The sequence below is a fragment of the Halichoeres trimaculatus genome, unplaced genomic scaffold (assembly GCF_033239565.1).
Source record: "Halichoeres trimaculatus isolate MK-OKI-2021-1 unplaced genomic scaffold, fHalTri1.1 fHalTri1_scaffold_10, whole genome shotgun sequence".
NCBI lineage: Eukaryota > Metazoa > Chordata > Actinopteri > Labriformes > Labridae > Halichoeres > Halichoeres trimaculatus.
The window spans coordinates 34,648,453-34,676,277 of NW_027437187.1; the positions used below are offsets into that span (position 1 = coordinate 34,648,453).

Consider the following 27,825-nt stretch of genomic DNA (forward strand, 5'->3'; position numbering starts at 1 on the left):
GAAAAAAGTATTGAACACACCATGGAAAGGCTGTATACTTTGGCAAGGAAATGTACCATACCACCTGAAATCTGTCAGTAATTATTACTTGAACTTCCAATTAGTGCAAACCAACATCAGCTGGGCTAGAGCAAATTGATGGTCCTATAAAAAAGGTCGTTTTTTTCACCAAGCAGTTAAATACCACACACCTCATGATGGGTAAAGGCAAAGAGCTCTCTGAAGACATTCACAACCTGATTGTTGCTCAGCATCAGAAAGGAACTGGTTACAGACTTATATCAAAGCACCTGAATATTCCAGTCAGCACCGTTGGGGCCATTATTCACAAGTGGAAGAAGCACCACCTTACCATCAACAGGCCACGCACAGGAGCTCCTTGAAGATTTCTGACCAGGGAGTCAGAAAGATAGTCAGAAGAGTACTCAACCAGCCAAGGACCACCCTGAAAGTGCTCCAGAAAGACTTGGAGGCAGCAGGTATAATTGTTACAGAGAAAACAATAGGCAATGCACTCCACTGCCATGGCCTCTATGGACGCTCAGCCCACAAGACTCCATTCCTCAAGAAAAGGCATGTTGAAACTGGTTTAAAGTTTGCTAAACAGCATCTTGACAAGCCTGTAGAATACTGGGAGAATGTTGTCTGGTCAGATGAGACCAAAACTGAACTTTTGGGCTGTCATACTACAGACCATGTTTGGAGGAGAAATGTCTCTGCACATCAGCCAAAAAACACTGCACCAACAGTGAAGTTTGGAGGTGGAAGCATCATGGCATGGGGTTGTTTCTCATCTCATGGTGTTGGCAAACTTCATATAACTGACAGAGCAATGAATGGAGCCATGTATGGGGAAATTCTTGATCTGAATCTGCTGCCATCCACCAGGATGATGAAGATGAGACGTGGCTGGACCTTCCAGCAGGACAACGATCCAAAGCACATAGCAAAGTCTCAGTCAGCGCGTTTAACACTTTTTTCCTGTGTTATCGTACTTAATTCACCATAATCATTATTTATGGACCTGAACGTTATGATTTCTTTCCATGGGTGGATTATTTGAGTTAATACCAATGTCTGGTAGAAATTTTGTTTGAATTTCATCTTTGGAAATAAATGCGAAGAGAAAACAGTTGACGTGTTTAATACTTTTCCCCACTGTAAGCTAAATTTGATCTGGTGCCTTTATGGTGCATTTTATCATGTAGAAGGCACAAACTTCTAACTCATTCATTCTGCTTTGTGAAAATTGACAGACGTCTTGTGTACCTGATCCGAAGGACTCTGACCTGCTGGATCCCTTGTTGTGAAGCAGAAATGTTTATCCAGATTTCTAAAACCAGGACTTGGTCTGTCTTTTGTGTAGCTGGTTTTCCCTCTGGATCAAAAGAAGGAGGCTCAAGCTGTCTGCAGCCAGTTGGTCGTCCAGACCAAAGACCTGCAGAAGGAAGTCATCTGCCTCCGCAATCTGCTCTGCCAGGTCAGCACACACGTATACACACAAAAAACACGAATTAACTCATTATTATCAGACAGTTCCTGCAGAAAGACATTAAATATTGGAGTTTAAATCTAAAATTAGTCAGAGATTAAACATCAAAACATGAAAAAACAGCTCTCTAGAATCACATTCCTGTCTCAAACTGTTATTTTGAGAGCCGTCCTCTTACTCCTGAGGATTAAACAGCAGAGAGTGTGTCAGTGTGTGTGTGTAGGAGCCTGGCGAGCTCCAACAGGTATGTGCGGGAGTGCTTGCATGTGTGCACCTGACTGTGTGTGTGTGTGTGAGTGTGTGTGTGAGTGTGTGTGTGTGTGTTTGTATTCTTAGAGGAGAGAGTCGTTCCTGACAGCGCAGAATCCTCACAGCCCATAAGTCAGCGCCGCTGTGACACCGACCTGTCAGCACGCAGACGATGAGGCGGAGGGTTGAGGGGGCTGATGGGAAGGACGGGGCAGGTTGAGGGAGTTTAAGGAGGGAAGAGGAGGTGTGTGAGCGGCACATGGAGGTGTTTATGTAGGAAAATATCTCCGTGTATCTGTCCATGTGTGTGTGAGTGTGTGTGCTGATAATGTTAGTTGGGGTGGCAGAAGCGGGGTACTTCAGTTGTGTCAGTGAAGAATTTGATGGCTGGTGGAGCCCGTTTGGACCCGAGGAGGAAAGGCCCAAACATCAAAACACGTGAAGCTGCTGGGGCTCACCACAGGTGGATTTGATATGATAGTGAGTTTTTTTACGCTTTAACCAAAAGAAAAACAGGCTCTACCTGATCCAGGAGCAGAAATGTGAGTCAGGCTGCCTCTCATCACTGCCACCTGGTGCTGGCTTTGATAAACCTGTAACGCTCGGTAAAACACCTGGAATATGACAGCACCGTGAGAACTGGCTGACTGAGTTAAGTTCAGAGAAGAGAGATCTGTGTGTTTCTCTGCTGAAAATGATTTCTGTGATTAATTTTGTAGTGATGGTGGACACTGGAGCCTAACTGTCAGACAGAAAAAGGACAGAAGAGCAGAAGAAAGAGAAACAGGAGAGAGATAGAGCACGAGCTAAAGGCTAACACACGAGTTGAGCTCTGTTCAAACTTGAGAGTCTATCAATAAAATGAAGAGTGAGGTTACGTTAGCTCTGATTGGTAGATGACTGGCAGGACATAACCAGGATTTACTAACGTTACACATTACAGACACGTATCAGAGCACCGGGCTGCTAGCTGTGCTAAAAATAAACAGCTACTAAACTACTTACAAACTGACAGTTTACTTGTTGTCACATTAGCCTACAGATATGTCAGAGCACCGGGCTGCCGATAGCACTACATATAGCCGGCTGCTACTGATAAGTCCCGTTGTATCCAGTAAAAAGTTGTCTCGAAAAAACAGAATTTGTTATGATCTCATCTCCATTTAATTCTAAAACAAACACACACCACACTAAAAGAAATTTACGACAGGGTGCGGGGGGAGTGCAACCAAAACAGATCCTCCTCATAGTATCTTTAATATGAGCCACATCCACCTGAGCAGTCCAGAAAAATGTCTCATTTCAAGTTATTTAAAAACAAAAATGAGGTCTGAATTGCTTGTAACACGTTAAATTCAATTCAAACCTCATTTTTGTCCATAAATAACTTAAAGCGACATTTTTCTGGACTGTTCAGGTGAATGTGGCTCATCCAAAGCTACAACACTTGCTCCTATATAAATATGTAAATAGTAATATTTTTCTACTTTTCTATATTTCTCATATTTCTTTATATTTCTTCAAATTTCTAATTTTATAGTCTATTATAGTATTTTATTTTTATTGTTATCGCATTACTGCACTTTGTTTTCCGTGAGCTGCTGTGACAAAAAAATTTTCCCCCAAGGGGGATCAATAAAGAATATTCTAACACAAATGAAAAAACATAAACATAAATGTCAAAGCTAAAAACACAAATGCAAAAGCTTAAACAATAATGCAAGAGTGAAAAACATGAATGCAAAAGCTACGACAAAAAGGAAGTTATAAGAGGTTAGGTTAACTTTCCTCCTTTCCAAAACTTATCCTTCAAACTGCTTATATTTTTTTATTTGTCAGAAAAAGACGTCATCTTATATTTAGCTTTATGAATCAATAATGTTAGCATTAAGGCTATAGTTATCATAGCTGAAGGTAAAATAAGAAAACAATCATTTACTCACTTTAACAACCTGTCTGTGTCCGGTAAGATAACTGTCCTCTAAACTTCTGTTGTGTTGTTGTTTTCGCAAATCAGCTGACACCTACAGGCTACTGTAGGAATATCAGCAAAAGGCTTAAACAGCAGCTTCAAGAGTTAATGAAAAGTGAATATATCCAATTTTTAAAAATTAAATCAGTGTTTTTATGTTTAATTAGACTCATAACTACTAACTGACTGATTACTTAATAATGAAACGAAAAACTTAATTATTACACTTTTAGGTCTTCCTTGTCCCTTATCGGGTCACAGGAGTTGATGACACGCAGAATAATAAGATGATTGAAACGTTTTGATTTGTCATCCGTGTTGCTTTAAGCCCCGTGGGTCCAATCTTCCCGGCACTCGCTACAAAAATATCCGTCTTACTGCTGTCAGGAATCCAGGAAGTCGCTCTTTGCCAAACCGCATGTTACCAAGCCACATTTGAACTTGAACTGGTCCTCAAACTTTCTCATACGACGGGGAGTCAGAGCAGCTCTGTGTCACTGCCCGATTTAAGGCTTTAGTAACACGGCTCTTCCTCCGTGCCTCTCAGCTCTGCGGATGGATTCAGGAGGATTTGGCTCAGGATGTTTGGGTGACTCAGGTCTTGCGAGTCATGCTGCGGTGGGGACAAGACGTTCCCTCATCCTAAGAGTGAGCTGGAGTACGTTTGATTCACATCCAGCAGTAACTGAGCTGATATTTCCCACCCTGTCCACTTTAACCGGCCTGAACTTTCCGATCAGTAAACTGCTGTAATCCAGACCGGATTAAGTTCAGATGACCCCTCTGAGACCCTTTTCCTTCCTGCAGGAGGAGGTGTGTTTTCTGCTCAGCGTCTTTCTCATGTGAATCTCACTTCCCCTCCACAGATGGACGAAAACAAAGGTACCCATCATATTCCTCGTCGCGGTTCCCACGGCAACTGGGGGATGCGGTGTTTAGGCAGAGTGGCACTGAGCGTGCTCGGAGCCTCCTTCCTCCTCCTCCTCTACAGAGCTGCAGGTGGAAAAGTTCCCCTGCAGGTGTACACGAGCGTCTCCTGAAGCACAGAGAGGTTTTGTTGGTCTGTTTGTTCACGAGTCTTTCACTTTATAAAGTTTTTGGTGTTTTCAGGATGTTGACCGAGAGACTTGACGGATACTTTAAAGCTTTTCGATTTTTATTTCTTCCAAAAAAAGTATATTTTAAAGGTTTGGTTCGAGTTTCTTTTAAGGAAAAACTTCTTTGATTGATATATTCATTTTCTTCTTAGATATTATTTGTTTTAAATGTTCATTCTGATCCTGATCTGGATATTATAATGATCTAGATTTGAGAAGATGATAAGAAAATAAATGTATGATTTCAAGATTTGAAATGATAAAGATGCAAACTCCTCATTACATTTTTTTGTCCAATGATTCAAAGGAAAAAAGTTTGATTCATGTCTTAACCGTTTAATTTGAAGGTGTATCTGTTCAGACTGGACACACACAGAGAAAAGCACGCTTGGATCACGCTTGGATCTCTTTTCAGCCAAAGACAAAAATGCCATCCATCACTCGCAGCTTTAACCCATCGCATTGTTTCATCCATATACAAACAGAAATGTAGAATCAACAGTATGTCATACCAGGAAATATGCGCAGGAGCTATTTCAGTGCCAGCCGAAGGAGGAACGGCTCGAGCGTTGTGTTGTCATGCTGGTGTTGCAGAGCAACGAGCCCACATTACCTTCAGCTCCAGGTATGTAAGAATAAAGCTCCACGGAGCGTCCGTTAGCGAGCTTTCAGAGATGTGAGTAGGTGGATGTTTGAGCTTCGGAGCGAGCGTGACAAACTGATTCCAACGTGTCCGGTCTCTGAGATAAGCTGAGCTGAATGCCTCTGACTCAGGCTGAAGATTTATCCACAATAACAATGAAACCACTGTCCAATGAATTTCTGAAAATACGAAGCTGATGCTGAAGTGTTAAAAGTGCAGTTCCTGGAGTGTCCACGAGAGGCCGACAGGAGAAATACCAGGAACCACCAGAAACTAAAAAATTGGAGGTCATCTTGCTCTGCTTGAAGTGAGGTCCCCCTGGTGGCTGGCTGCTGGCTAAAAAATCCATCTCCCCAGTCATTCCAGATGGGCTGTGGTCAAACTTTAAAAAATTAATTCACCTCGTAGAAATGTTTATTACATCTGATTGTTGTGGTGATTTGAAGATATTATTTTGCTGTTGTGTGTTGAAGTCCCTTTTTTTTCCTGAAAAGTTTAGTTTACATTAGTTATTAGAGGTTAAAAACGAGGCTTAACATCACGTTTAACGATGATTGACAGCTGCCGTTTTGTGTATTTTTTTCGGGGATTGTAAAATATGTCAGGAGTGAGAGCCAAGAGGTTATTAGACTCTTGAAAGAAAGTAAAAAAAAAAATTGTCAGTCTCTACTGCACAGACTCTGGCTGCATAACTGCTACTAATGGCAGCGCCTTTGACGGAGGAATTTAGCCTCAAAGCCGTTCAATGGATGGAGGACCCGGTCTTCATAGCTTGCATAGACCACAAAGGCCAAACTGGATTGAGACGGTCTGGTCTATGAAGCACTTCCTGTTTGTCACTGTCAACGTCACACAACACCACCCTCACCTGTCAGGCTAACATTACTTTTTTACTTTTCAAACACACATAAACCAATTCCTAACATTTCAAACAGTTTTTTTACTACATAGTTTTGGAAAAACTTTATTTTTTTAAGTATTATTATTATTATTGTTATCATTGTTATTATTATCATTAAAATTTTTAATTATTATTTTCTTTATTATTATTTTTTTATTTATCTTTAATTTTATTTTTAACTTGTTATTATTATTATTATTATTATTATTATTATTATTATTATTATTTATTTATTTATTATTATTTTTACTCTATTTTTTTTTTCCTCCTCCCTGTTTTGGAAATATATTATTATTATTTTTTTTGTAAGTATTATTATTGTTATCATTATTATTATTATCATTATAAGTTTTTATTATTATTTTCTTTATAATTTTTTTTATTTATCTTTAATTTTATTTTCTTATTTTTTATCTTATGATTATCATTATTATTATTATTATTATTATTATTGTTATTATTTAGTTATTATTTTTACTTTATTTTTATTATTTTTGATTTTATTATTTTTACTTTACTAGTATTATAATTATTAATATTATAATTATTTTCTTTATTGATAGAGTTTAAAACCACAATGAACATATTAGAGCTCTGCAACAACATACATTTTCAACATTTGATTAAGTGCTACTGAGTTTTGAGATAAAAAAAGTAAAAAATATAAGCTGTTATAGTTATATTAGTTTTTAAGAGTACTGAAGTGATTGAATGTGTTATTTGAATTTTATGTTCAAAAAAAATTAAAACCATCTACTATTTTTTTTCCCAGAGAATTTACATTTATGTATATAGATTTTTTTCCATAACGAGAAGATTTATTAAGAAGAACTGTTTTTTCTCATATTATTAAAAAAGTGCCCAAAAAACTTATTTTTTTCACATTAAAACAAAATCTTCTTCAATGTTTGAGAAATGAAATCTAACAAAGGTAGAGGTAAAGATGCGGGCCTTCAGGCTCTTCACAGACAGTGACAGGGTGCTCACCTGTCAGTCAAGACAGCCATGACCTTATATGGGCAAAACCTGCTCACAACAGTCACTGTAGAAGTTTTCATTTTTGAGGTACAGCCAAAGACTATGGAGCTGCTTTAAATGTTTGAACCTGCTGCAAGGGGTAGATATCAGGGTGATTTACGGTCAGCTGATCAAACAGTCTTAATTTCTTTATTTTTTACATTAAGGGTTAAAACAAAAGGATTACTTTGTCCACCAGGGGGTGCCAAAAATCATGCAGACCAGTAGTTTCTCACAGGAGCTTTAAAGTTATCAAATGTGACTTTTTCATTCTTTAACTTCTTTTAAAGAACAGCAGAAGCTAACGAATAATTCCCAATTAGCCTAAAATGTCCTGATGATAAAGACTTAAAACCAGAGCTTCAGCTGCAACAACAAAGTCATGTTCAGTGGGTCGAGAAGCACAGACAGAGTGCTCCAAATCTCTTTGTTGTTTTATGGTTTTCTTCCACGGGGATCATGGGAAAAAATCCAATTTGCCCATTAATCTCATCTGGTCAGGGTCTCCGGACCTCCAGATACACCCGGACCAGATCAAAGATGGAGGAAATCCTGTGTGACAGTGGTACAGATTTCCCTGTGAGACTTCAAAAAGACCACGATAGATAATCCAATTGAAATGGACACATCACCTTTAGGTGCTGGTTTGGGAGAAACCAGGGAGGAGTTTTTTTTTTTTTTTTCTCCTTTTCCTGTTTTTTAAGACCATCAGATTCCTGAGTTATTAGTAGGACTTAGTGATGGTTTGTATAAGGCTGTAAAATAACAGTGCGTCATGCTGAAGTATTTGGCACCTGAGCGTCAGGGAGGTATGGCAATGAGGTCTCACTTTTTAGGAAATCCATATTTTGTGAAAAGATTTGACCATAATGAAGCTTCTGTGTCAATCTGAAAGTGAAAATATTTGGATTTTGTGATTTTAAAGCAGGCCTGACTTTCCTCCACGCGTGCGTAAAAACAAATCGTCGCTGTTTTCGCTCGGCACATTTTGCAGTGAGGCTTGTGCGCGTTTGTTTTCCGGTGACTGACGCCTCTGTGCAGTTTGAGTGAAGCGCCCATCACCCTGGACCAGGATCCAGGAGATCAGCAGCAGGAGCAGCAGCGGAGCTCCGGTCTGGACGCGCGCCAAGCCTGTCTGGTGTCAAACCAGCCTGAACAGATACTCTCAGACATCTCATTTCTTCACCTCATTCCTGAGACGGGACTCTGCCCACCCCTTGTGTAAAGCAATTTAAACCTGATAGCTCATCATCTCCTCTGAAAATATTTGCTGGACTATTAAGACGGACTCTCTTCACTGTCTTCCCTCACATGCACTGTGCCACCGGGCATGGCTTTTACGCGCAAACCTCCGTGTGATGACTCCTCTTTAACCTGGATATCCAAGTTCTGACTTCTCCTCATGTTTCCTATTTTTCTCCGACGCGTGGAAATGTTCCGTCCAGATCCTTAAAGGAGCAACTTTTGGTTAATATGAACTTATTGCCAGGTGGATTATGCTTTTATTTATCTGTGGCAATTTGCTGGCTGATGGCCGAGGTCGACGCGTCCTGGTGGTGAGTGCATTACTTTTTCTTTAATTTAGCGCGCGCCAAACGAGCAATTTGCACGTTATCTGCCACGTGCCAAGAAGACGCTCAAGTGCGTGTATTTAATTAGAACGAAAATATCGCGAGATTTGCCTCTTTCAATAACATTTAACCACTTTCCACTTATTTATCAGACGTTTCCCCTCAGCTTAAGTAACCCAATGCCCCTCACAGTTTACACGTCTGAGTTTGAGGTTGTGGTTTTCCAAGTCATCTGATATGATTTAATTTCTTTTAATGTTTTCTTTCTCTTCAGTTTTTAATAAACCAACGATACAGTTTCTGTGTTTCAAAGATAAAGTTACTCTGAGTTATGTAACAGAGGAGCAAAATATGGAAAAGCTCTGCAGTCTGAAGTCTCTAAACTCCCTGTATCTGTGAAATTCTCTATCTGCAGTGAGTTTGCAGCGCTTGAATCTGTGTCATTAAAAGTTGTGTTTACCTCCACTCTCCAGGTACATGGGCACCCTGGGCTCCCAGGTGATGTGCGACAACATCCCCGGCTTGGTGAACAAGCAGCGCCAGCTCTGTCGCCAGCACCCCAAAGTGATGCAGGCCATCGGGGCCGGGATGAAGGACTGGATCTCTGAGTGCCAACACCAGTTCCGAAACCACCGCTGGAACTGCAACACCACGGCCAGGGACCACAACCTGTTTGGACGCCTGCTTCTGCGCAGTGAGTGGATAGAAAGTCATCAAACTTTGTTTTAATTAAGGAGCAGAGACAGTGAAAGAAGTTTGACCAAAGACAGAGCGAGTTTAGAAAAATCATAAAACTGGGGGTGAACTTTCTTTAATCTGGACGAGGACATGAAACCAACCCTGAAAGCCCAAATCTCTCATCCTCAGGGCTGCTGTCAGGGTTTGGACTACATTTCTCTGATTATTCCAGCAACCTTTGACCTAAAGCAGCAGAAAAACAAGTAGGGTATTTGAATATCTTAGTTTAGTTTATTGGTTTAGTAAGGTACCAATCAAAATCTGTCAAAAGTACCGGGTACAGATTCACGAAAAAAAAGATCAGAAGGTGCCATGTTTAGGTACCTAAATGCATCCTTGTGACTGTGAGGGAGTGGAAGAGTAGTTAATTTTCCATGCTGGACATGAATACAGCATTAAAAGAATATATATTGAAGAATAAATATGTTAAATTAAAAAAAACAACATTTTATTATTAAACAAATTTATATTTTTTACTACACAAACGCAAAAAAGTACAGAAAATTGGTACCGTTGAGTACTGATACCGATTGCCAGGTACCGGACATTGGTACCGTATCGTTTCAAATGTGAAAGGAACCCATCCCTAGGTTTAACATACAGAGACGATGCACAGTGATAAACATTTCTGTAAATATGCCGGTTTAGGCAAGTTGGCTAATTTTCAACCGTAGTCTCCGGAGCAGGTGACCAGGGGCGTAGCTACAATTAGGCAAACACAGGCAGTTTCCTTGGCCCCCAAAGCATCTCTTATAAACTGATTTATGAAGTTCTCTTCAATTGAAAGCATTTCTTTTTTCTAAATCTTACTTCACATGCTTCAAAATCCATCAAAGGCTTAATCTTTAATGATGGTTTTGGGTCCTCCCCCTCCCTTCTTATTCAATGGGCTATTCCATGTTACAACACATCTGGAAATTTGATTCAGGAAGAAAGTGGTAAAAAACACCTTTTTACCATTTTTTTCTCATTTTCAACCAAGTCGGAAATAAAAACAATGTTGCTCTGAGATCTGAGATAAACATATCAGACTTTTAGGATTTTAAGGACTTTATCTAGCCCAGGAAACAGGATCATTTTCTCAAAATCAAACTTTTTGAGTTGGTGATAAACATTATTGTATAAAATCTCTTTTTTGGATACATAACTCACTGGACAGGGGGTCAAATAAAAATACATTAACTTTAAAATAATAGTACCAAAAAGTATGGTAAGTGTAAATATCACCTCTTTCAGTAGATTTTTTTTTCCAGTTTTATGTTGTGCTTGATATTTACATATTTTTTCTTCACTAAATTATTTTTTTCAATATTTACCTATTGTAATGTTTTTCACTTCATACTTTCTTGTTTGTTTCTGTTACTCTGTAAATTCCCCACTGTGGGACAAATAAGCTGTCAATTGACCATAAAAGATTTCAAATCCAGGACAAAGTGGAATAAATTATGTATTCATTTTTTTCAAAATCAAACTAAAGTACAGAACTTGAGGAAATGCATTTAGTTGTGTTAAGTTACCATGTACAAGATTAGCACTGTCTCATGCCTTGATTCTGGGAAAGAGACAGTGGACCCAGAAAAGGCCAGTCTAGCTCTGAGGAAGATGAGTTACAAGGACATGGAGGGCCCCATTGACTGGGTTTGCCTTGGGCCCCCAAACCACTAAATACGCCCCTGCAGGTGACATGAGCACTAGGATAAATAAATGATTTATGTTGTTCATAGACAAATCATTAGTTAACAAAAAAATCTTGGTAGACATTTTTTTCAGTTTACAAAATGAATCACAGTGTTACGATACTGAGAGGGTCCACAGAAAGTGTCTCACCTGAAGGGGGTCTGTGGTCTAACAGTTTGAGATCCCCTGCTCTGAGCGGTGCAGCCATATTTGCTCGACTGAACGCAGAGCAGACGTCACTCAGATCTGGAGTGACAGCGAGATGGAAAAGAGGCCAATGGCATGTGACAAAAGTCCCCATGCGTCCTTGGCGTTTGTCTGAGAACTCATGGTCGTGTCTACGCCTCATGTTTGAAGTGAATTCACTGGAAAAAAACTAAAATCTCTTTAAGTGTTTTTGTTGTATTTTGAGTTAAAAATGTCTTTTTGGACTTCATATGAGCCACATTCACAAGTCTAGAAAAAAGCCTTGCTTCAAGTTACTTGTCACAGCAACTCAGACCTTTTTTTTGTCTTGAAATGACTTAAAACAAGACATTTTCTGGACTGGTCAGGTGAATGTGGCTCATATCAAGTATAATAATACAACTTTAACTTCAAATGAGACAAAAACACTTGATAACATTTCATTTTTTTGCAGCGTTCAAACGTGGTCGAGAAGTCTTTCCTACACCAACATTGTGCAGAACAACACACAGGAAATCTTCAGCGCAGTTTCTGATTTCAAAAAAGGACTTGGATATTTTAGTATTCAACTTAAAAATTGATGGAAGAAAGTCTTTACTTTAGACTTTTTATACTTTGGCATGAGAAAGTCAGCCGTGTTCTTTGTCCACCTCTGAACAAATCCATATGCACTAATAGGAAGTTACTACACTGAGAAAAAAATGAAATCTTATCAAGTGTTTTTGTCTTATTTTCAGTAATATATGTCTTATTAGACTTGATATGAGCCACATTTAACTGACCAGTCCAGAAGGATGTCTTATTTCAAGTTATTCAGACCTCATTTTTGTCTTTAAATAACTTGAAACAAGACATTTTTCTGGACTGGTCAGGTTAATGTGGCTCATATCAAGTCTAAAAAGTCCTTTTCTACTGAAAATTAAAAAAAAAAAAAAACACTTGATAAGATTCCTTTTTTTGTTTTCGAGCGTACCAAGTCCTCAGAGCTTGCACTGCAAAAAAAATGAAATGAAAATTGAAATCTTATCAAATGTTTTTGTCTTATTTTCAGTAGAAAATTGTCCTTTTAGGCTTAATATGATCCATGTTCAGATTATCAGTCCAGAGAAGTGTCTTGTTTCAAGTTATTTGAAGACAAAAATGAGGTCTGAATTGCTGAAACAAGAAAAAAAAATTATCTGCCATTGGAACAAGAAAAAAGTTACTTGACACTAGAATAACCTCTTAAAACAAGTAAGTTTTTTCTTGCTCCATTGGCAGATTTTTTTAAAATTGTTACAGCAATTCAGACCTCATTTTTGTCTTTAAATAACTTGAAACAAGACATTTTTCCGGTGAATGTGGCTCATATTAAGTATAATATGACAATTTTGACTTAAAACTTAAAAATTTATACAAGCAAGTCTTTACTTAAGGCTAATAATACCTTGACACGAGAAAGTAAGCTGTGTTTTTTGTCCACCTCTAAACAAATTCATAAGCGCCTTTAAGAAGTTACAGCACTGCACAAAACTGAAATCTAATCAAGTGTTTTCATCTTATTTTGAGTAAATATTGTCTTCTTATTCTTGATATGAACCAAATTTAACTTATCAGTCAAGAGGAGTGTCTTGTTTCAAGTTAGTTAAAGACAAAATGAGGTCTGAATTGCTGTAACAAGTTAAAATAATCTGCCAATGGAACAAGAAAAATTGGCTTGAAACTAGAATAATGTTTTAAAACAGGAAACTTTTCTCCTGTTCTGTAGACAGATTTTTTTTACTCATTTTGTTTTTATATAACCTTAAATCAGACATTTTTCTTGACTGGTCAGGTAAATGTGGCTCGTATCAAGTCTAAAAAGATGTTTCCTACTGAAAATTAGACAATAACACTTGATAAGATCGCAGTTTTTTGCAGTGTACTAAGTCTTAAGAGCCTGCACTGCAAAAAGCTGGAATCTTATCAAGTGTTTTTGTCTTATTTTCAGTAAAAAATGTATTTTAGACTTCATATAAGCCATATTCAACTGGTCACTCCAGAAAAATATCTTGTTTCAAGTTGTTTCAAGACAAAAAGAGGTCTGAATTGCTTGTAATGAGTAATAAAAAATCTGCCAATGGAACAAGAGAAAAGTTGTTTTAAGACATTATTCTAGTTTCAAGCAGATTTCTCTTGTTCCAGTGGCAGATTTTTTTTTTTTTTTACTTTTTTTAAAAAAGAAATTCAGAGCTCATTTTGTCTTTAAATAACCTTAATTAAGACATTTTTCTGGACTGACCAGGTGAATGTGGCTCATATTGAGTCTAAAAAAACACTTCATGAGGTTTAAGTTTTTTTTACAGTGTACCAAGTTCTCAGAGACTCCACTGCAAAAAAAAAACAGAAAACTTATCAAGTGTTTTTGTCTTATTTTCAGTCTTATTTTACCTCAGTAAAACTGGTCTGACCGTGTTGAGGTATGGGCTTTTTTGGATTAAAGGAATACAGGATGTCATAACTCATCTGTTGGTTCCTAGATTCAAGATTTAAAGTGTTAAATTTGAACAGTGAACAGTGAGGAAACATGTTTCCCTGGTCAATGAGATGCTTCCTCTACTTTTCCCAATAAACGCCGTTCAATACAGATAAAAAATAGGCACAAAAGGAAAAAATAAAGGTAAAACAAATCAGGATTTAGTGTAAATTTGGATTAATCTCCTCTTTTATGTAAGTATTTGTTATATTGAGGAGGTTAAACTGAGCGATCTGTAACTCCAGCCTCCTCCTCTCTCCACCTGCAGTAACAGACACTTGATCCAGAGCCCAGGTCTGGAAAGCGTGCACAGCAGAGCCACATTAAACCTGATATAATGACTCCAGGGCCTGTCAGGTGCCTCCACCGCTGCCTCCACCGCTGCCCGCCTAAGAATAGAAAGTTTAGTGACTGCGTCGCCTGCGGCTGTGTGTGCCGGCTCCTGTTCTCGCCGCTTTGTGCGCTGCAACCGAATCCCTGCGTGACGCTGTGAGCTGTATGTGACGAGCCTAAACGCTCTCGCTGAGTGTGGAGGTTTATCTGCTCTCTGAGGAACACATCACTCACTCACAGATTTCTTTCTTTTTTTTTTTTTTTTACATTCCACACGTCTTCTCACTTTACAAGCTCACATTTATCACACGGAGCAGCCGTCTGGTTTCTCTGTTATGGATTTGATGGAGGTGAACATGCTCCTCTGGGCTTCTTTTGGAGTAATTCAAGAGTTTGCATGGAAAGCTTTAAAGTTGAGCTGGCAAAGATTTCTTTTTCTGCTGTTTTCAGACATCACTTTGTGTTTCTGAGCTCCTGGATTGTGATTTTCTGACAACACAGGTTGATAAAAAGTTTGAATCCTGACTTTTTGTTTCAGATTCTTCGTGACAAACGTCCTGTTTACGTTAGACCCACTTCAGCTACTGTCACAGTTAGCTAATCACTCTCCTCTCAGCCCGTTTCCATGAGGAGTGGGAGATATTTGGACGTCTTTAGGGCTGCGGTAATCCCTCCACTTTGAAGATCCATGCCAGGTCATTAGCACTGTTTATCTTTTCATAAAACATCATGAAGGGCGCGTTGAGCGTCTTCTCTCGTTGCTGCGATTGGTCGATTTGCTGATAATGAGACAGTTGTTGGCTCTTTCCAGGAGCGTCCTGTCAAACAGACGTGTCACTGAGCATCTCAGCAGCCCGTGGTTTTCTGGAGGGACGTGTTTGAACATGTCCTAATCTTTTTTTATTGCCACTGTAAGATCATCAGGACCCGGCGGCCTGATGTTCCTCTCCCATGCCCTGAGATTTAACCTGTGAGGCGGATCCTTCGACTTAGTCCGTTTCATGTCGGGGCCTCTAATCAGCCGTGTGGTATTCGGACCTCCCAGCCGGGCCCCCGCTGTGTCACATAGAGTTATCGCAGCACGTCCAAACCCCCGTCAGAAGCTCCTTATTGTCAATGTCAGCCGGCTAATTTCAAACAATTACACAGGAGTTTGAGCTCTCCGGTGTCGTGTTCTCTCAGCGTTCTCCTCATTAACCTCGTTAGGCACGCTCAACTTAGCTACTGGACTCACACACACACACTCACACACACACGCTGGATAAATGTGTGTCTCTGAAGTTAAACTGACTTCATGAAGCTGCAAACTTGGCCTCAAACTGTGTTATTAGATAAAAAGAGAAATTCTAACTAAACAAAGAAAACTTCCTTTTAGTTTTTTTATTGTATCCTGCAGCTGACACTCAGAGGAAGAAGAAGTTTTTAATTTATAGTCCTAGCAGCTAAAATGTTAAGATCACTGACAAATAAGGAGAGTTTGAAAGTCAGTAAACATACTATACATTAAATTTAAAAAGAAAAATGTTTTATCCTTTGTCCTTTCCCTGTGTTTTTCATAGTTTGCTGCAGGTGTGGTTTCAGATTTAAGAGGAAAACACGCAAAACCACTGTTTTGTTCAAATTTTGTTAAAGTCTCTCTTTTAGAAATGTGCTTGATTGTAATCCACCCAAGTGATTTCTGTGATTAATTCTGTAGTGATGGTGGACACTGGAGCCTAACTGTCAGACAGAAAAAGGAGAGAAGAGCAGAAGAAAGATAAACAGGAGAGAGATAGAGCACGAGTTAAAGGCTAGAAGGGCTAAAGGCTAAAACACAGCTAAATGCTAAAACTCAAAGTCAAAGGCTGAAACACACGCTGAGGGTTAAAACACAAGTTAAAGGCCAAAAAATCAAGCCAAAAGCTGAGACAGGGGCTACAGGGTAATCCACAAACTAGAGGATTAAACTCAGGCCGAAAGCGAAAACACAAATTAAGGCTAAACACAGGTGAAAGGCTAAAAATCAGGCTAAAGGCTAAAACATAGCTAAAGGCTAATCCACAAGCAGAATAATTACACTCAGGCCGAAGGCTAAAACAAAAAGTTAAGGCTAAAGCATGGCTAAAGGCTAAAACGTGAAGTTAAAGCCTAAAATAAAGGCTAAAGGATAAAACAGTAATAAATGGCTTAAACACCGGCTAGAGGCTAAAAGAAAGGTAAAAGGCTACAATAGAAACTTGAAGCTTGAACACAAGCTAAAGGCTAAAACATGGATAAATGCTAAAACACAAGCTAAAGGCTTGAACACGAGCTAAAAGCTGAGACGCAGACCTAAGGCAAATACAAAAGCTTTAGGCTATAACATGGGCTAAAGACTTAAACATAAGCTTAAGACTAAAAACATCAAGCTAAAAGCTAAAACATAGCTAAAGGCTAATCCACAAGCTGAAGGATTACACTCAGGCCAAAGGCTAAAACAAAAGTTTAAGGCTAAAGCATGGCTAAAGGCTAAAACACAAGCTAAAGGCTAAGACACAAGTTAAAGGCTAAAACATGTTTTAAAGGATTTAATAAAAACTAAAGACTAAAACACAAGCTAAAGGCTAAGACACAAGTTAAAGGCTAAAACATGTTTTAAAGGATTTAATAAAAACTAAAGACTAAAACACAAGCTAAAGGCTAAAACATGGCTAAATGCTAAAGTACACGCTAATGGCTAAAACAGAAGTTAAATATTAAACACATGTCAAAGGCTTTAGTACAAACTAAAGGCTAAAACACAAACTAAAGGCTAAAACACAGGCTAAAGGCTAAGACACAAGTTAAAGGCTTTAGTATAAACTAAAGGCCAGAACATACAATACTTAATGGCTTTAATAGAAAATTAAGGCTAAAACACCAGTTTAAGGTTGAAAGACAGCTAGCAAGCTAAACACAAGCTTAAACACAAGCTAAAGGCTCAAACACGAGCTAAAGACTAAAATATGAGCTAAAGGCTAAAACTAAAGCTTAATGCTAAATCACAGGGGCTAAACTGTTTGTGCTAATGTTTATTCCAACCCACAGTCAGCAGTTATTCTGCAGTGGTCTGTTCAAACTTGAGAGTCTATCAATAAAATGAAGAGTGAGGTTACGTTAGCTCTGATTGGTAGATGACTGGCAGGACATAACCAGGATTCACTAACGTTACACATTACTGACATAATTTTAACTACTAAACTACGGTACAAACTGACGAGTAATAATTCTGCAGCTCCTCAATTATCCACTCAAAGCTCTCCACAAGTTGTTTTTTTTCTTTAGACTTTATTTCTCTCAACAAGAGGACGCTGATTCAGAAAGTGAACTAAACAAAGCAGGCTCAACATGTTGACACAGTTTTAGGAAGTTAGACGATTCTGTGTCTAATTTTCACTTACTGTTTAATTTCTTTACTGTTAATCACATCGAAAACACTACGGAGGTGTCAATCCTGACTTTTTAAACCATCAAATCGTTCATAAGTGTGAATATCTCCCAGAGAAGAAACACCTGCACATTTATAGACAAAAGAAAGTCAAAATGCTGTCAAAAAACTACACCGCTGCCAGCCACCAGGGGGAGCTCTACAAATCCTGTCTTCACTCCTGTCAGCAGTTTTTCTGTCCGTGGTAGGGTTGGGTATAAAAATGTTGAGGATGTGAAAGATCCTCTTCTTTCATTTCAGATAGTTTTGTATCAGTGCTCACACACACACACACACATGCACACACACACACACACACACACACCCTTTGATCTCTCATCGGTTACATGTGGAGGCAGATAAGGGCTCTCTGTCAGGGCGCTGCAGGTAAACGTTGGCTGTTTATCCGTCCTGGAGGTAGATGAAGCGGTTTTTATTTCATGCCTCACATGAAATAAAAGTTCAGCGCAGATAGCGGCGAGCGCGGATCATACAGGTAGCTGCGGTGGCCAAACATTTGAAGACTCCGTGTTTGTCGTGGCTTCATTTAGCCCTGTGTTTGGAAACGAGCTCAATAAGAGATAAAGAAAGTTGTGTTTGATTTGATCTGACTTTAGAGACATGGGGAAACAAACGCCAACATGTGCTGAAGGTTATTCCTCTGATCCTGAACCGCTGGTTTTTAATACTTGAAATACAGAAACATGGACGTTGGTTTCAGGACTCTCTCCTCCCCCTCAGGTAGCCGTGAGGTGGCCTTCATGTACGCCATCTCCTCAGCAGGTGTGGTTTACACCTTAGCCCGCGCCTGCAGCCAGGGAGACCTGGACTCCTGCTCCTGTGATCCCACCAAGAAGGGCTCGTCCATGGACGCCAAAGGCTCCTTCGACTGGGGCGGCTGCAGCGACCACGTGGAGCACGCCATGCGCTACAGTCAGGCCTTCGTGGACGCCAAGGAGAGGAAGGAGAGGGACGCTCGGGCGCTCATGAACGTGCACAACAACAGAGCTGGGAGGAAGGTGAGGAGGAAGACGACGAAGACTTTTCCGTTTGAGTTAGACAACAGATTTTCTTACCTCCTCTTTTCTTCGTGTAGGCGGTGAAGCGCTTCATGACCCTGGAGTGTAAATGTCACGGCGTCAGCGGCTCATGCAGCGTTCGGACTTGCTGGTTAGCCATGGCCGACTTCAGACGCACCGGCGACCACCTTCGCAAGAGGTACAACGGCGCCGTGCAGGTGGCCGTCAACCAGTACGGCACTGGATTCACCGCCGCACATTTACACTTCAAACGACCCAGCAAGAACGACCTGGTGTACTTCGAGGACTCCCCGGACTACTGCATACGGGACCACGAGTCAGGTACACATCCTCTGACCTTAACATGCAACACAGGGTCTTAGCTGATGGTTAATAACAGCTCACGGATGGAAATTGCAAAGAAAAAAGATTCTTTAAAGAGGGGGTATTCTGCTTTCCCATAATTCATCACAAATATTAAATACTAACACTGGATGCTCAGACTAAACATTAAACCTCTACGTATTCATGTGTTGTAGAAATTCCGGAATCTAGCCTTCAGAGGACTGGCCAATCAGAGGAAAGGGGGTTTATGGAGTTGGGAGCCTTAAAGAGACAGTAGCTGAAATGAAGTGTTTCAAACTGAGACTGTAGTCATCATTTCTTAAAACCCCAGAGTGAGAAAAAAATATATTTTTTGAGCTTTAAATCAAGTTAAGATACTACAAGGGCACCAGCAAAATATAATAAAGACTAAAAAAAAACGCAATAGCCCTTTTTAGTTGCACTAAAAAATGTTTAGTCCATAGCTAAACACCGTTTAGTAAATAATTAGCACTGGGGATAAATGAGACCTGATATCTTTTAGTTCTCACAGAGCCCCTTTTCCCCCAGTGCTCGTTGGGTGATAGTGCTAAGTTGGCTGTAATCACATCAGGATGTCACTGCGTATGTAGCTGTTCGGCGGGAAGGTCTGCTGCGGATGCTTGGCAACAGAGATGGTGCTGGGTGTGTTAAAAAAATAGGCAGGGATTTATTTTATTATTATTTTTTAAATCTGTGTTTGTGACATTATTTTTCCTGACTGTCTGCTACACAGAGTGTACCAGTCTGTGTTAAAGCTGGGACAATACGCTGTTCTTGCAATTCGATTCGTTTTTCTTCTTCGTTGGATTTATTAGCGCGGTAAACTGTGTCAAGCTGCTACGGCTTCACACTATTGTTTAACAGTTGTGGCTTTCTGCATCCGACTAACACGCCGCCTACCACGAGAGGGCACAGTTTGCTGTGGAAACACAAACAGGATCAGGCTGAACTGTACCAAACCGAGCCAAACTGTACTGAACTGAACCGGACTGCTTGGTGGCAACGCGGCGTCTGTGTAACCTCAGTCAGAGAGGATCTCATGCAGCGTCTTTGGATCAAACCAACTCCAGGAAGAGGAGGGGGATGCTTTTCGACATTTGAATGTACGGCACAAGTAGCTGACTTCTTTTGACTTGGAAAAACTATAAGAGACGTCAGAACCAGACTTAAAAATAAGGGGTTAATCAGAGCAAAACCTGCTCAAAACCTGACTTCTGCAAAATTAACTAATTAAACTTATGAAGGAGTAATTTTGTTTCTAATTCGGTTACTTTTTTGGGTCACGTCATCACACCGAGCTGCACAGTCCTCTACAGCAGACCTATGGTCCTGCTCATCCCCCTGAAGAAAACCAACAAAAACTGTATCATTAGCAAACTTTAAGATGTGTCTCTTCCTAAAGCTGCTACGGCGTTCATTAGGGTTCAAAATAAAGAGGTGGCTGTGGTTACGTTCATGAGGCAGCCTTCAAAACCCAGCCCACAATGAGTCCAGGTTTTATTTTACCTCCAGGAAGAACCCAAACAGACCCCAGTGTGAGGACAGAAACATGGTGTGTGTTAGTGTGTGTTAGCGTGTGAAATCTGTGTAACAGGACAGTGAGTGTGAGAAGGAAAATGTTTGTGTATGAAATCTGTGAGAATGAGAGAGGAGCATCAGTGTGTGTGTGTGTATGTGTGTGTGTGTGTGTGTGTGTGTGTGTGTTCCAGAGGGCCTGTATGCCTGTCAGGCAGCAGATGATCCGTGGCGATCGGGTGTCGGCCAGTTTAAGACCCATTACACACTTCTGTAGGCTGAAACCTTAGAGCGGCACAGATCGCTATAAATCACCACAGTACGTATTCACACACACACACACACACACACACCTGAGGGCACGATCAGCTTGCTAAGAGAGACAAACGAATTCATCACACACACACGTTAGAGGAGTGTGTTGTGTGTTGTGGGCTGAATGATTCAGATACTTCTCTCCATACTCGTTGCAGCAGATTTCATGTCCCCGGTTACAGGAAGTCAAAGCTGGGACCGCTCTGTCACGGGACGGTCTCACGTCTTCAGCGAGCAGCGTAGAGTTATCGGGCTCGGTCACGGTTCCTTTGGGGATTTTTATGACCTGAAGGAAGCATGAAGAATGTTTAAAGGCTCTGATGGTTTTCATTAAGCAGGCTGTTTCTGGAGATAAAAGGTACAAAGTGATGTTCTGGTCTCAGAGCCAGGAGGTAAAATCATCGCCTCATGATTTGATTTCCATCGTTTGGCACCATAACGATGACTTCAAGCCGCTGTGAGGAGTTTTTAACCCTCTATAAGAGAAATAAAAATGGATTCTGATGCCTCTTTATGCAAAAACAACCATCAGAAACTGGATTTTGCTTTAGCGCTTTATTTTTGCTTGATTTAAAGCCTGTTTAGAGGTGTTTATTTTAGCTATTATCACCTTTCTCCAATAGGTGGCACTATTCTTATCCCCCCTAATGCATGTGTTTATGAGCCCAGAGTGGGACTCCATGGAATTCCAGAGTGTGGCGCTATTGCAGTAGCAGAGATTTTAGCTTATAGATGTGTTGGGAGGTGGACCTTGATAATGTGTGTGAAATTTGAAGCAGATTGGACATTACATGAAGGAGCTACAATTATTTCCTGGTTCATGGCGAGCGACTGAGTTTGATGTAGCGCCGTAGATACAACCTCTAATTACAGGACATGACCTGATCAGTGATACTTTAAAAGTGTTTTTTTTTTTTTTTTTTTAACCACAGAGTAAAACATAAGACTTCCTGTTGGCAGTAGGGGGCGCTGTAGTACAAGGGGAAAAAAATATATACATATTTGGCAGTGATTTGTGAACACGCCCATTGAGTTAAAAAAAATCTTTTGATAACCTTAACCATCAGTGTGTCCTATCTATAAAAAATAAATTTGAAAATGACCTGGGAAAAAAAAGAAAAAAGAATATTTTTTTTCTTGCTCTTAAGATAACTTCTTTTTTTTCTACTCTTTTTTTATTCATTTTTTTTTTTTTTTTAAATATTTATTGGGCTTAAAAAACAGGACTTTTAGAGTGAAATTTCATTGTATTAATGTGTAAATGTGTAATAGTATGACTAAAAAGCATATGACTAAAAAGTATCAAGTCGATAGGAGACTGTTTGGTAGGTTAGTAAAGTACAAAATTGCAAATTATTATAAATAAAATTTATTATAATAAATTATAAATAAATAAATAAATTTATATTATAAATAATTAATTTAAATTATTAAAAAATAATTGAGCAATTCTTTATATTTTTATAAATATTAATTATGGATAAATTAATATGAATTTTTCTACATAGATTATGATTTATCATAAATTGCAAACTATACAATTAATTTAAAAAAAATTGCATAGACATGTAAAAAAAAATCCAGACCTGTAGCTCAAAGTTATGGGTGGGGCTTAGTTTTTCTTACCTAGGGGGCGCACTAGAGCATGTGCCAGCATGAAAACGCTGGATTTTCATATTTTTTGCCATGGCTGAATTTTGTGGCATGTTATGTTGTGGTTTTAAACACAGTGAAGGAATTTTAATTTGAGGTAATTAGGGTTTCAAGAGAGTCTTTGCTGCACCCATGGTTGGTGGCTTGGGCTCTTGTGTGTTATGTATTTGCTTTTTTTTTGTTAGTTTAAGTAATGGTCCAAGCACTGCTCTACAGTAACATTAAACTTCACCAGACAGAAATGAGAAACCGGGCTTTAAAGAGGAGGTATGGAGCTTCTGTTAGTCTTAATTTTGTCCCTCTGGTGCCCTTGTAGTATTGTCCCATGATTGACAGCTAAAAAAAAACAAACTTGTTTTCTCTTCCTGGTGTTTCAGAAAACTCAGATTTATCTCAGCCTCTGTCTGAAAATATTTCTGTTAGCTGCTGTCTCTTTAAGGCTCCTCTCTCCACAAACCCCCTTCTGTCTGATTGGCCAGCCCCACTTGGGCGGAGATCTTGGAGTTTGACCCCTCCAAGTTAAGAGATCTTTATGTGATGACCTCATTAAGATCTGTTGCTGTTTTTAGATCAGTTTACAGACAGATTTAGGGATTTCTACAACGTTTAAAAATGTAGAAGTTTGAAAAAAGACGTTTTCCATCCGTTTAAAGTCGATCAAGAAATAATTTTCCGGTTGATGGACGGAGAAAATAATGGTCGGTTTGATTTTGAGGATCTGATGATCTCCTCTGAGCTCTTTAATCCTGAACACGGAAACACTTGTAACCGTCTGATGGAGCCTTGGAGGTCTCGGGGCCCCTCAGGGGACGTGTGGAGGCTGTGGTAACACACACACACACACACATACACATACACACACACGCACCCACACGCAAACAGCTCACTCATCTGGGACACACACACTCCCACAACCATGATGCAGAGTCGCTTTGAAACACACACTTTGAAAAACTCTTCTAAGACATGCAAACTCATCCTCAATCATCTGGACACACACACTCTGTTACACACACACACACACACTCCTCAGAGACAGTGAGACAGCCCCTCTGAGCCTCTTTAAAGTGTGAAATCAATTTCCCCCGGCCCGTCGAGGCTCAGGTGCTAAACTCATCTCTCGGCGCCCCCTCATCTTAATTCAATAAGCAGACACCGTGAGAGCGAGGAAGACTCCGGCCGTGATGTCATCCCCAGCAGGGCGGCATACCGCGGATGACGGGCGGGCGCTCAGCCAGAATGGGGCGGGACCCTGGGTCAAGCCCAGACAGATCACCTGGCATGGGGAACGTCGGAGCGCCGTCGTTCCCTCGGAGCGGAGCAGAATGTAAACACGAGCAAATTCCAGAACAATGTTCGAGATGGTACTTGAAGCTAACGCATCATCTTTTCCTCAACCTTTATTTATACAGGAGGAGAGAGCTGAACCCACACACACACACACACACACACACACACACACACACACTGCTCCTCAGAAACACTCTCAAAGCTCTGCAGATCCAACATCTGCAACACCACGACTCAAAACATCTCCAGCGTTATCTCTGAGCTGCTAAATTACTGCGTTTGTGGCCAGAAAGTGTGTGTGTGGTCTTCACGAGGTGCAGAGGAAAGGGAGAGTGTGTGTGTGAATGTGTGTGTGTGTGAGAGATGTCTCCTGTAAAATGAACAGCTGATGAAGAGTTGGAGTGCAGGCTGACAGCTCCTCTCATCAATCCCTCATCTCTCCTCCATCCAGCGTTCATCATCTTACTCACCCCCAGAGTCCCTGCAGCTTACTGCGACCTGATTGGCTCTTTACGGCCAATGAAAACGGCTCTGGTTGGCCTCGTTTTAGCTGATGCACCACCAAGTGTCCTCATCCCACGCCTGAGTGACGGCGTAACTGTGCGTTCACACCAAAAGAGGCAAAAGAGGCAAAAGCGGCAAGCACGCCCGAGAAAGTGGACAGCAGCAAGAGCAGCAAAATATTTTAGCCGCTTTGGCTGCTTGTCACGTGTCTGACGTCAAAGTAAAATTATAACACAACAGGGGATTCTTTCAGGGATTAAGTAAAACCTCTGACCACCAGGAATAAAGGGCACTCAAAATGAATACAATTTAAGGAAAAACAACCAATAATTCTCCCGGACTCAATGCTAATCTTTTTATCAATAAATTAAACCTGCGCGTATTCCCTGTTCCAAAATAAATCACAACCAAAATAAAACAATTATCTCAATGTTCATAAAACCAAAATCATGAAAAAGTTCCAAACTAACATAAAAATACAAACTGTCATTCCTCACACTATTTCAAACAGTCCTTTAATCCTGTAAGTCCGTAACTCAAAACGAAGTTAATCAACAAGAAAGGAAAGATAAATCCTCAAGGAAGAAAACAGGTAGCCCAAAACAAAAATACTGAATCGAGAAACAAAAATCACTGGTACACCAGGCCAAAAAATACCAAAAATAGCTTTGATGTCACCTCAATTCCAGGCAAGTGAAAACCAGGTAATCGGCGTCTGTTCAGATCCTGGCGCACAGTCAGGTGCGAAGCCGTCCACTGAATGATCCAGAAGGATCCAAACCTCAGATCATTGCTGAGAAAAGTTAGCCTGGAGCCCTGGTGTCATCTCATTCAGATGAAGCAAGAACTGCTAGCATGCTAGGCTAGGCTATGTCTTTGCCACAGGCTACACTTCACTTCACTATTTTCTGCTATTATGGTACTGCTACTACTTTTGAACTCACCAGAACAACCTACCAACTCAGCGACATGATCCAAGGCAACTTTTTTTTGTTGTTGGTCGCGTTAGCCAAAATGGTGGACATTAAAAAGAAAAGGATGAGCTCAAACACAGTTTATGAGCTTTTCTGTAACCATGACAGAACTAGGAACTGAAGTTACATGCGTTGTTCTTTAGGGCCCACTTGGTTGAAGGACATATCTACTCTGATTGGTTGCCACCGTTTGCTGCTGAACTGCGTCATAGCTAATTACCATAAAGTTGACCGAGGCTCAACTTCTCATCTGGTGCTGCTTTAGCCGCTGGTGTGAATGCTACGCGAGAAGGACGCATAAATCAGTGAAATGTTCCTTTAAGACATCTTGATTCAAATGGTGCCTCTCAAGAAATGAAACGCCATTTGAATCTGGTGAATAAAAGTGATCATAGTCACCTTACAGATTTTATTCAAGGAGGTACCGCTTGTTTGGGAAACATAAAGCTAAAAGTAGCGTCTGCAGGAATTTTCAATACCTGTTTTGTGACACCCAATTCCTCCAACCGTGACCTCGTAAACACACTCACTAGCCCAGCAACCACCTGTAGCATCGCGTTTCTATGTGGAAGAGACTCAAGAGCACCTACCTTCACATGTACAGGACAAAATCAACAAACAGGAGACAGGGCTGGAAAAAAAAAAGTCGCCGGTCCCTCATGCCCCTCATGAATGTGAAAAACATAGCATTTTCCCGCCTTCAGTGAGTCACATGACCAGCTGTTCTCAGCTTCTAATCAGTGTGACATCATCACCAACTGCTGCACTGTGGGGAGAGAAATTGACAAAAGTTTCAGAAATAACTCCCCATAGATGACACAATTTTGACAAAATCTCTCTAAAAATATGATATTTTTGTAGGAAATTTTGCCTGAAATCCATCCATGTCATTTTTTAAAGCTGTATGACTTTTACTTTTTTGACCAGAAGCCCAAATGTGACAGCTTGTGTGGAGCTAGATCATCTTTTCCCATTCATTTTTAATGGAGGGAGCTGAGAGGGCTTCTTTGGGGTTTGCCGACTTTGAGGGCTTGTCATTCGAAAACCGTTTCTGAAAACACAACTTTACGCAGAGTTTTTGTAAAGAAGGGTCCAATCTGTCATTTTGCCAAATTTCAAGCTGATACCATTTATGGCTTTGGAGTAGATCATTTTTGTAGAAAGGGCAAAAATGTGGCAATATTTTGATTTGAAGGGCAAATTGCCAGCTTCCTGTTCAAGATAAGTCCAATGGACCTCCTATATAAAGTGTGCGTGTTTTTGAGACATACATTTTGACATTGGTTTGATCTTTCTAAGACTTTCCTATTGCCCGTTAGAGGCGTTAATAGTGCGTTTTAGTGTGCCTTGGTGGCGCTTGAGAGCAAATTATGGGATGCTGGGGGTCAAGTTTGGTATATCTACATTTTTTTACTGTCTCTGACTTTGGTTAAGCATTAATATCCGCTGTCTCAATGAATCTTGAAGCTGGTGTGTTGAACACTGTCTGTCTCTCTGTTTAGGCTCGATGGGGACGGCCGGTCGCGTCTGTAACCGGACGTCTCGCGGCATGGACGGCTGCGAGGTCATGTGCTGTGGGCGGGGCTACGACACATCACGGGTCAGCAGGACCACCAAGTGCGAGTGCAAGTTCCACTGGTGCTGCGCCGTGCACTGCCGAGACTGCCACCAGCAGGTCGACGTGCACACCTGCAAAGGCCAGACGTGACCTCACTGCACCCGAACACCAACCGACCAATCAGAAGTCCCGCTGTGTAAAAAACTACTGCTTCACCACTGACCTGCAGCGTGCTGACTCGTTAACCTGTTGCTAACTTTTTCCTCCAGGTAGTTTGTTTTTCTTTAGGTCAGGATGTTTCTGTGAGCCTCAGAAAATCACTAGAGCTACGTCTCGTCACTTCTTTGAGCTTCTCCAGGTCTGATGAGGAGATTAAAGACTTAAAGCTTTCTTGACACTTGTAGCTGTTATTTTCCCTACATGTAGGTGGCAACATACACAGAAGCAACACAGAAAAGCACCTGTAGGACCAGAACCAGAACTTCCTCTTGCTATCTGAAATTCAGGCATCCTGTGTAAATATGAATCCTCCTGTTCCTCCTCGTCTCTGTATTTATTTACCCGTCAGTGTGTTTAATTTGTTTTTGATGAAAAGATGACAGTCTGACTGTTACCTGATAGAAAAAAACGACCTGTACGACTGCACTCTGAATAAATGACTCACAACTTCACACACAGGTTTATCCTTCAACACAAAACCTTTCCTCTGTCTTTAAACTCTATGTCCACATAGATATAAATATCAGGTCATAAAGAATGTATGTTACAGGGGCGGGTCTCAAACACCAAGGCTCTGGCCAATCAGAGAAGAGGGGGTTTGTCTTAAAGAGACAGCAG

General features: G+C 40.4%; 2 protein-coding genes across 2 annotated transcripts in view; both read left to right on the forward strand.

Annotated features, from left to right (window-relative positions):
* The window catches only part of asz1 (ankyrin repeat, SAM and basic leucine zipper domain containing 1), a 31,258-nt gene extending 26,485 nt beyond the window's left edge, over window positions 1–4,773 (forward strand). The window contains exons 12-13 of the mRNA XM_074678055.1: window positions 1,367–1,480; window positions 4,580–4,773. Of these exons, the coding sequence (XP_074534156.1) occupies window positions 1,367–1,480; window positions 4,580–4,753 (288 nt within the window). The 3' untranslated portion in view covers window positions 4,754–4,773. The remainder of the gene's footprint in view (window positions 1–1,366; window positions 1,481–4,579) is intronic.
* A 3,597-nt stretch (window positions 4,774–8,370) lies between these two features.
* wnt2 (wingless-type MMTV integration site family member 2) lies at window positions 8,371–27,614 on the forward strand. The gene is made up of 5 exons (XM_074677504.1): window positions 8,371–8,927; window positions 9,416–9,636; window positions 18,536–18,813; window positions 18,891–19,155; window positions 26,933–27,614. Exons 1-5 carry the CDS (start codon window positions 8,845–8,847, stop codon window positions 27,136–27,138), a joined length of 1,053 nt encoding a protein of 350 aa, XP_074533605.1. The 5' UTR covers window positions 8,371–8,844; the 3' UTR covers window positions 27,139–27,614.
* Window positions 27,615–27,825: the final 211 nt, after the last annotated feature.

What these genes read in the sequence shown, in the direction of transcription:
- wnt2 (XM_074677504.1), top strand. Translation starts at nt 8,845, where the DNA reads ATGAACTTATTGCCAGGTGGATTATGCTTTTATTTATCTGTGGCAATT. An exon ending in GAGGTCGACGCGTCCTGGTG is followed by an intron (nt 8,928 to 9,415) that starts GTGAGTGCATTA and finishes TCCACTCTCCAG; the next exon opens with GTACATGGGCACCCTGGGCT. An exon ending in TGGACGCCTGCTTCTGCGCA is followed by an intron (nt 9,637 to 18,535) that starts GTGAGTGGATAG and finishes CCTCCCCCTCAG; the next exon opens with GTAGCCGTGAGGTGGCCTTC.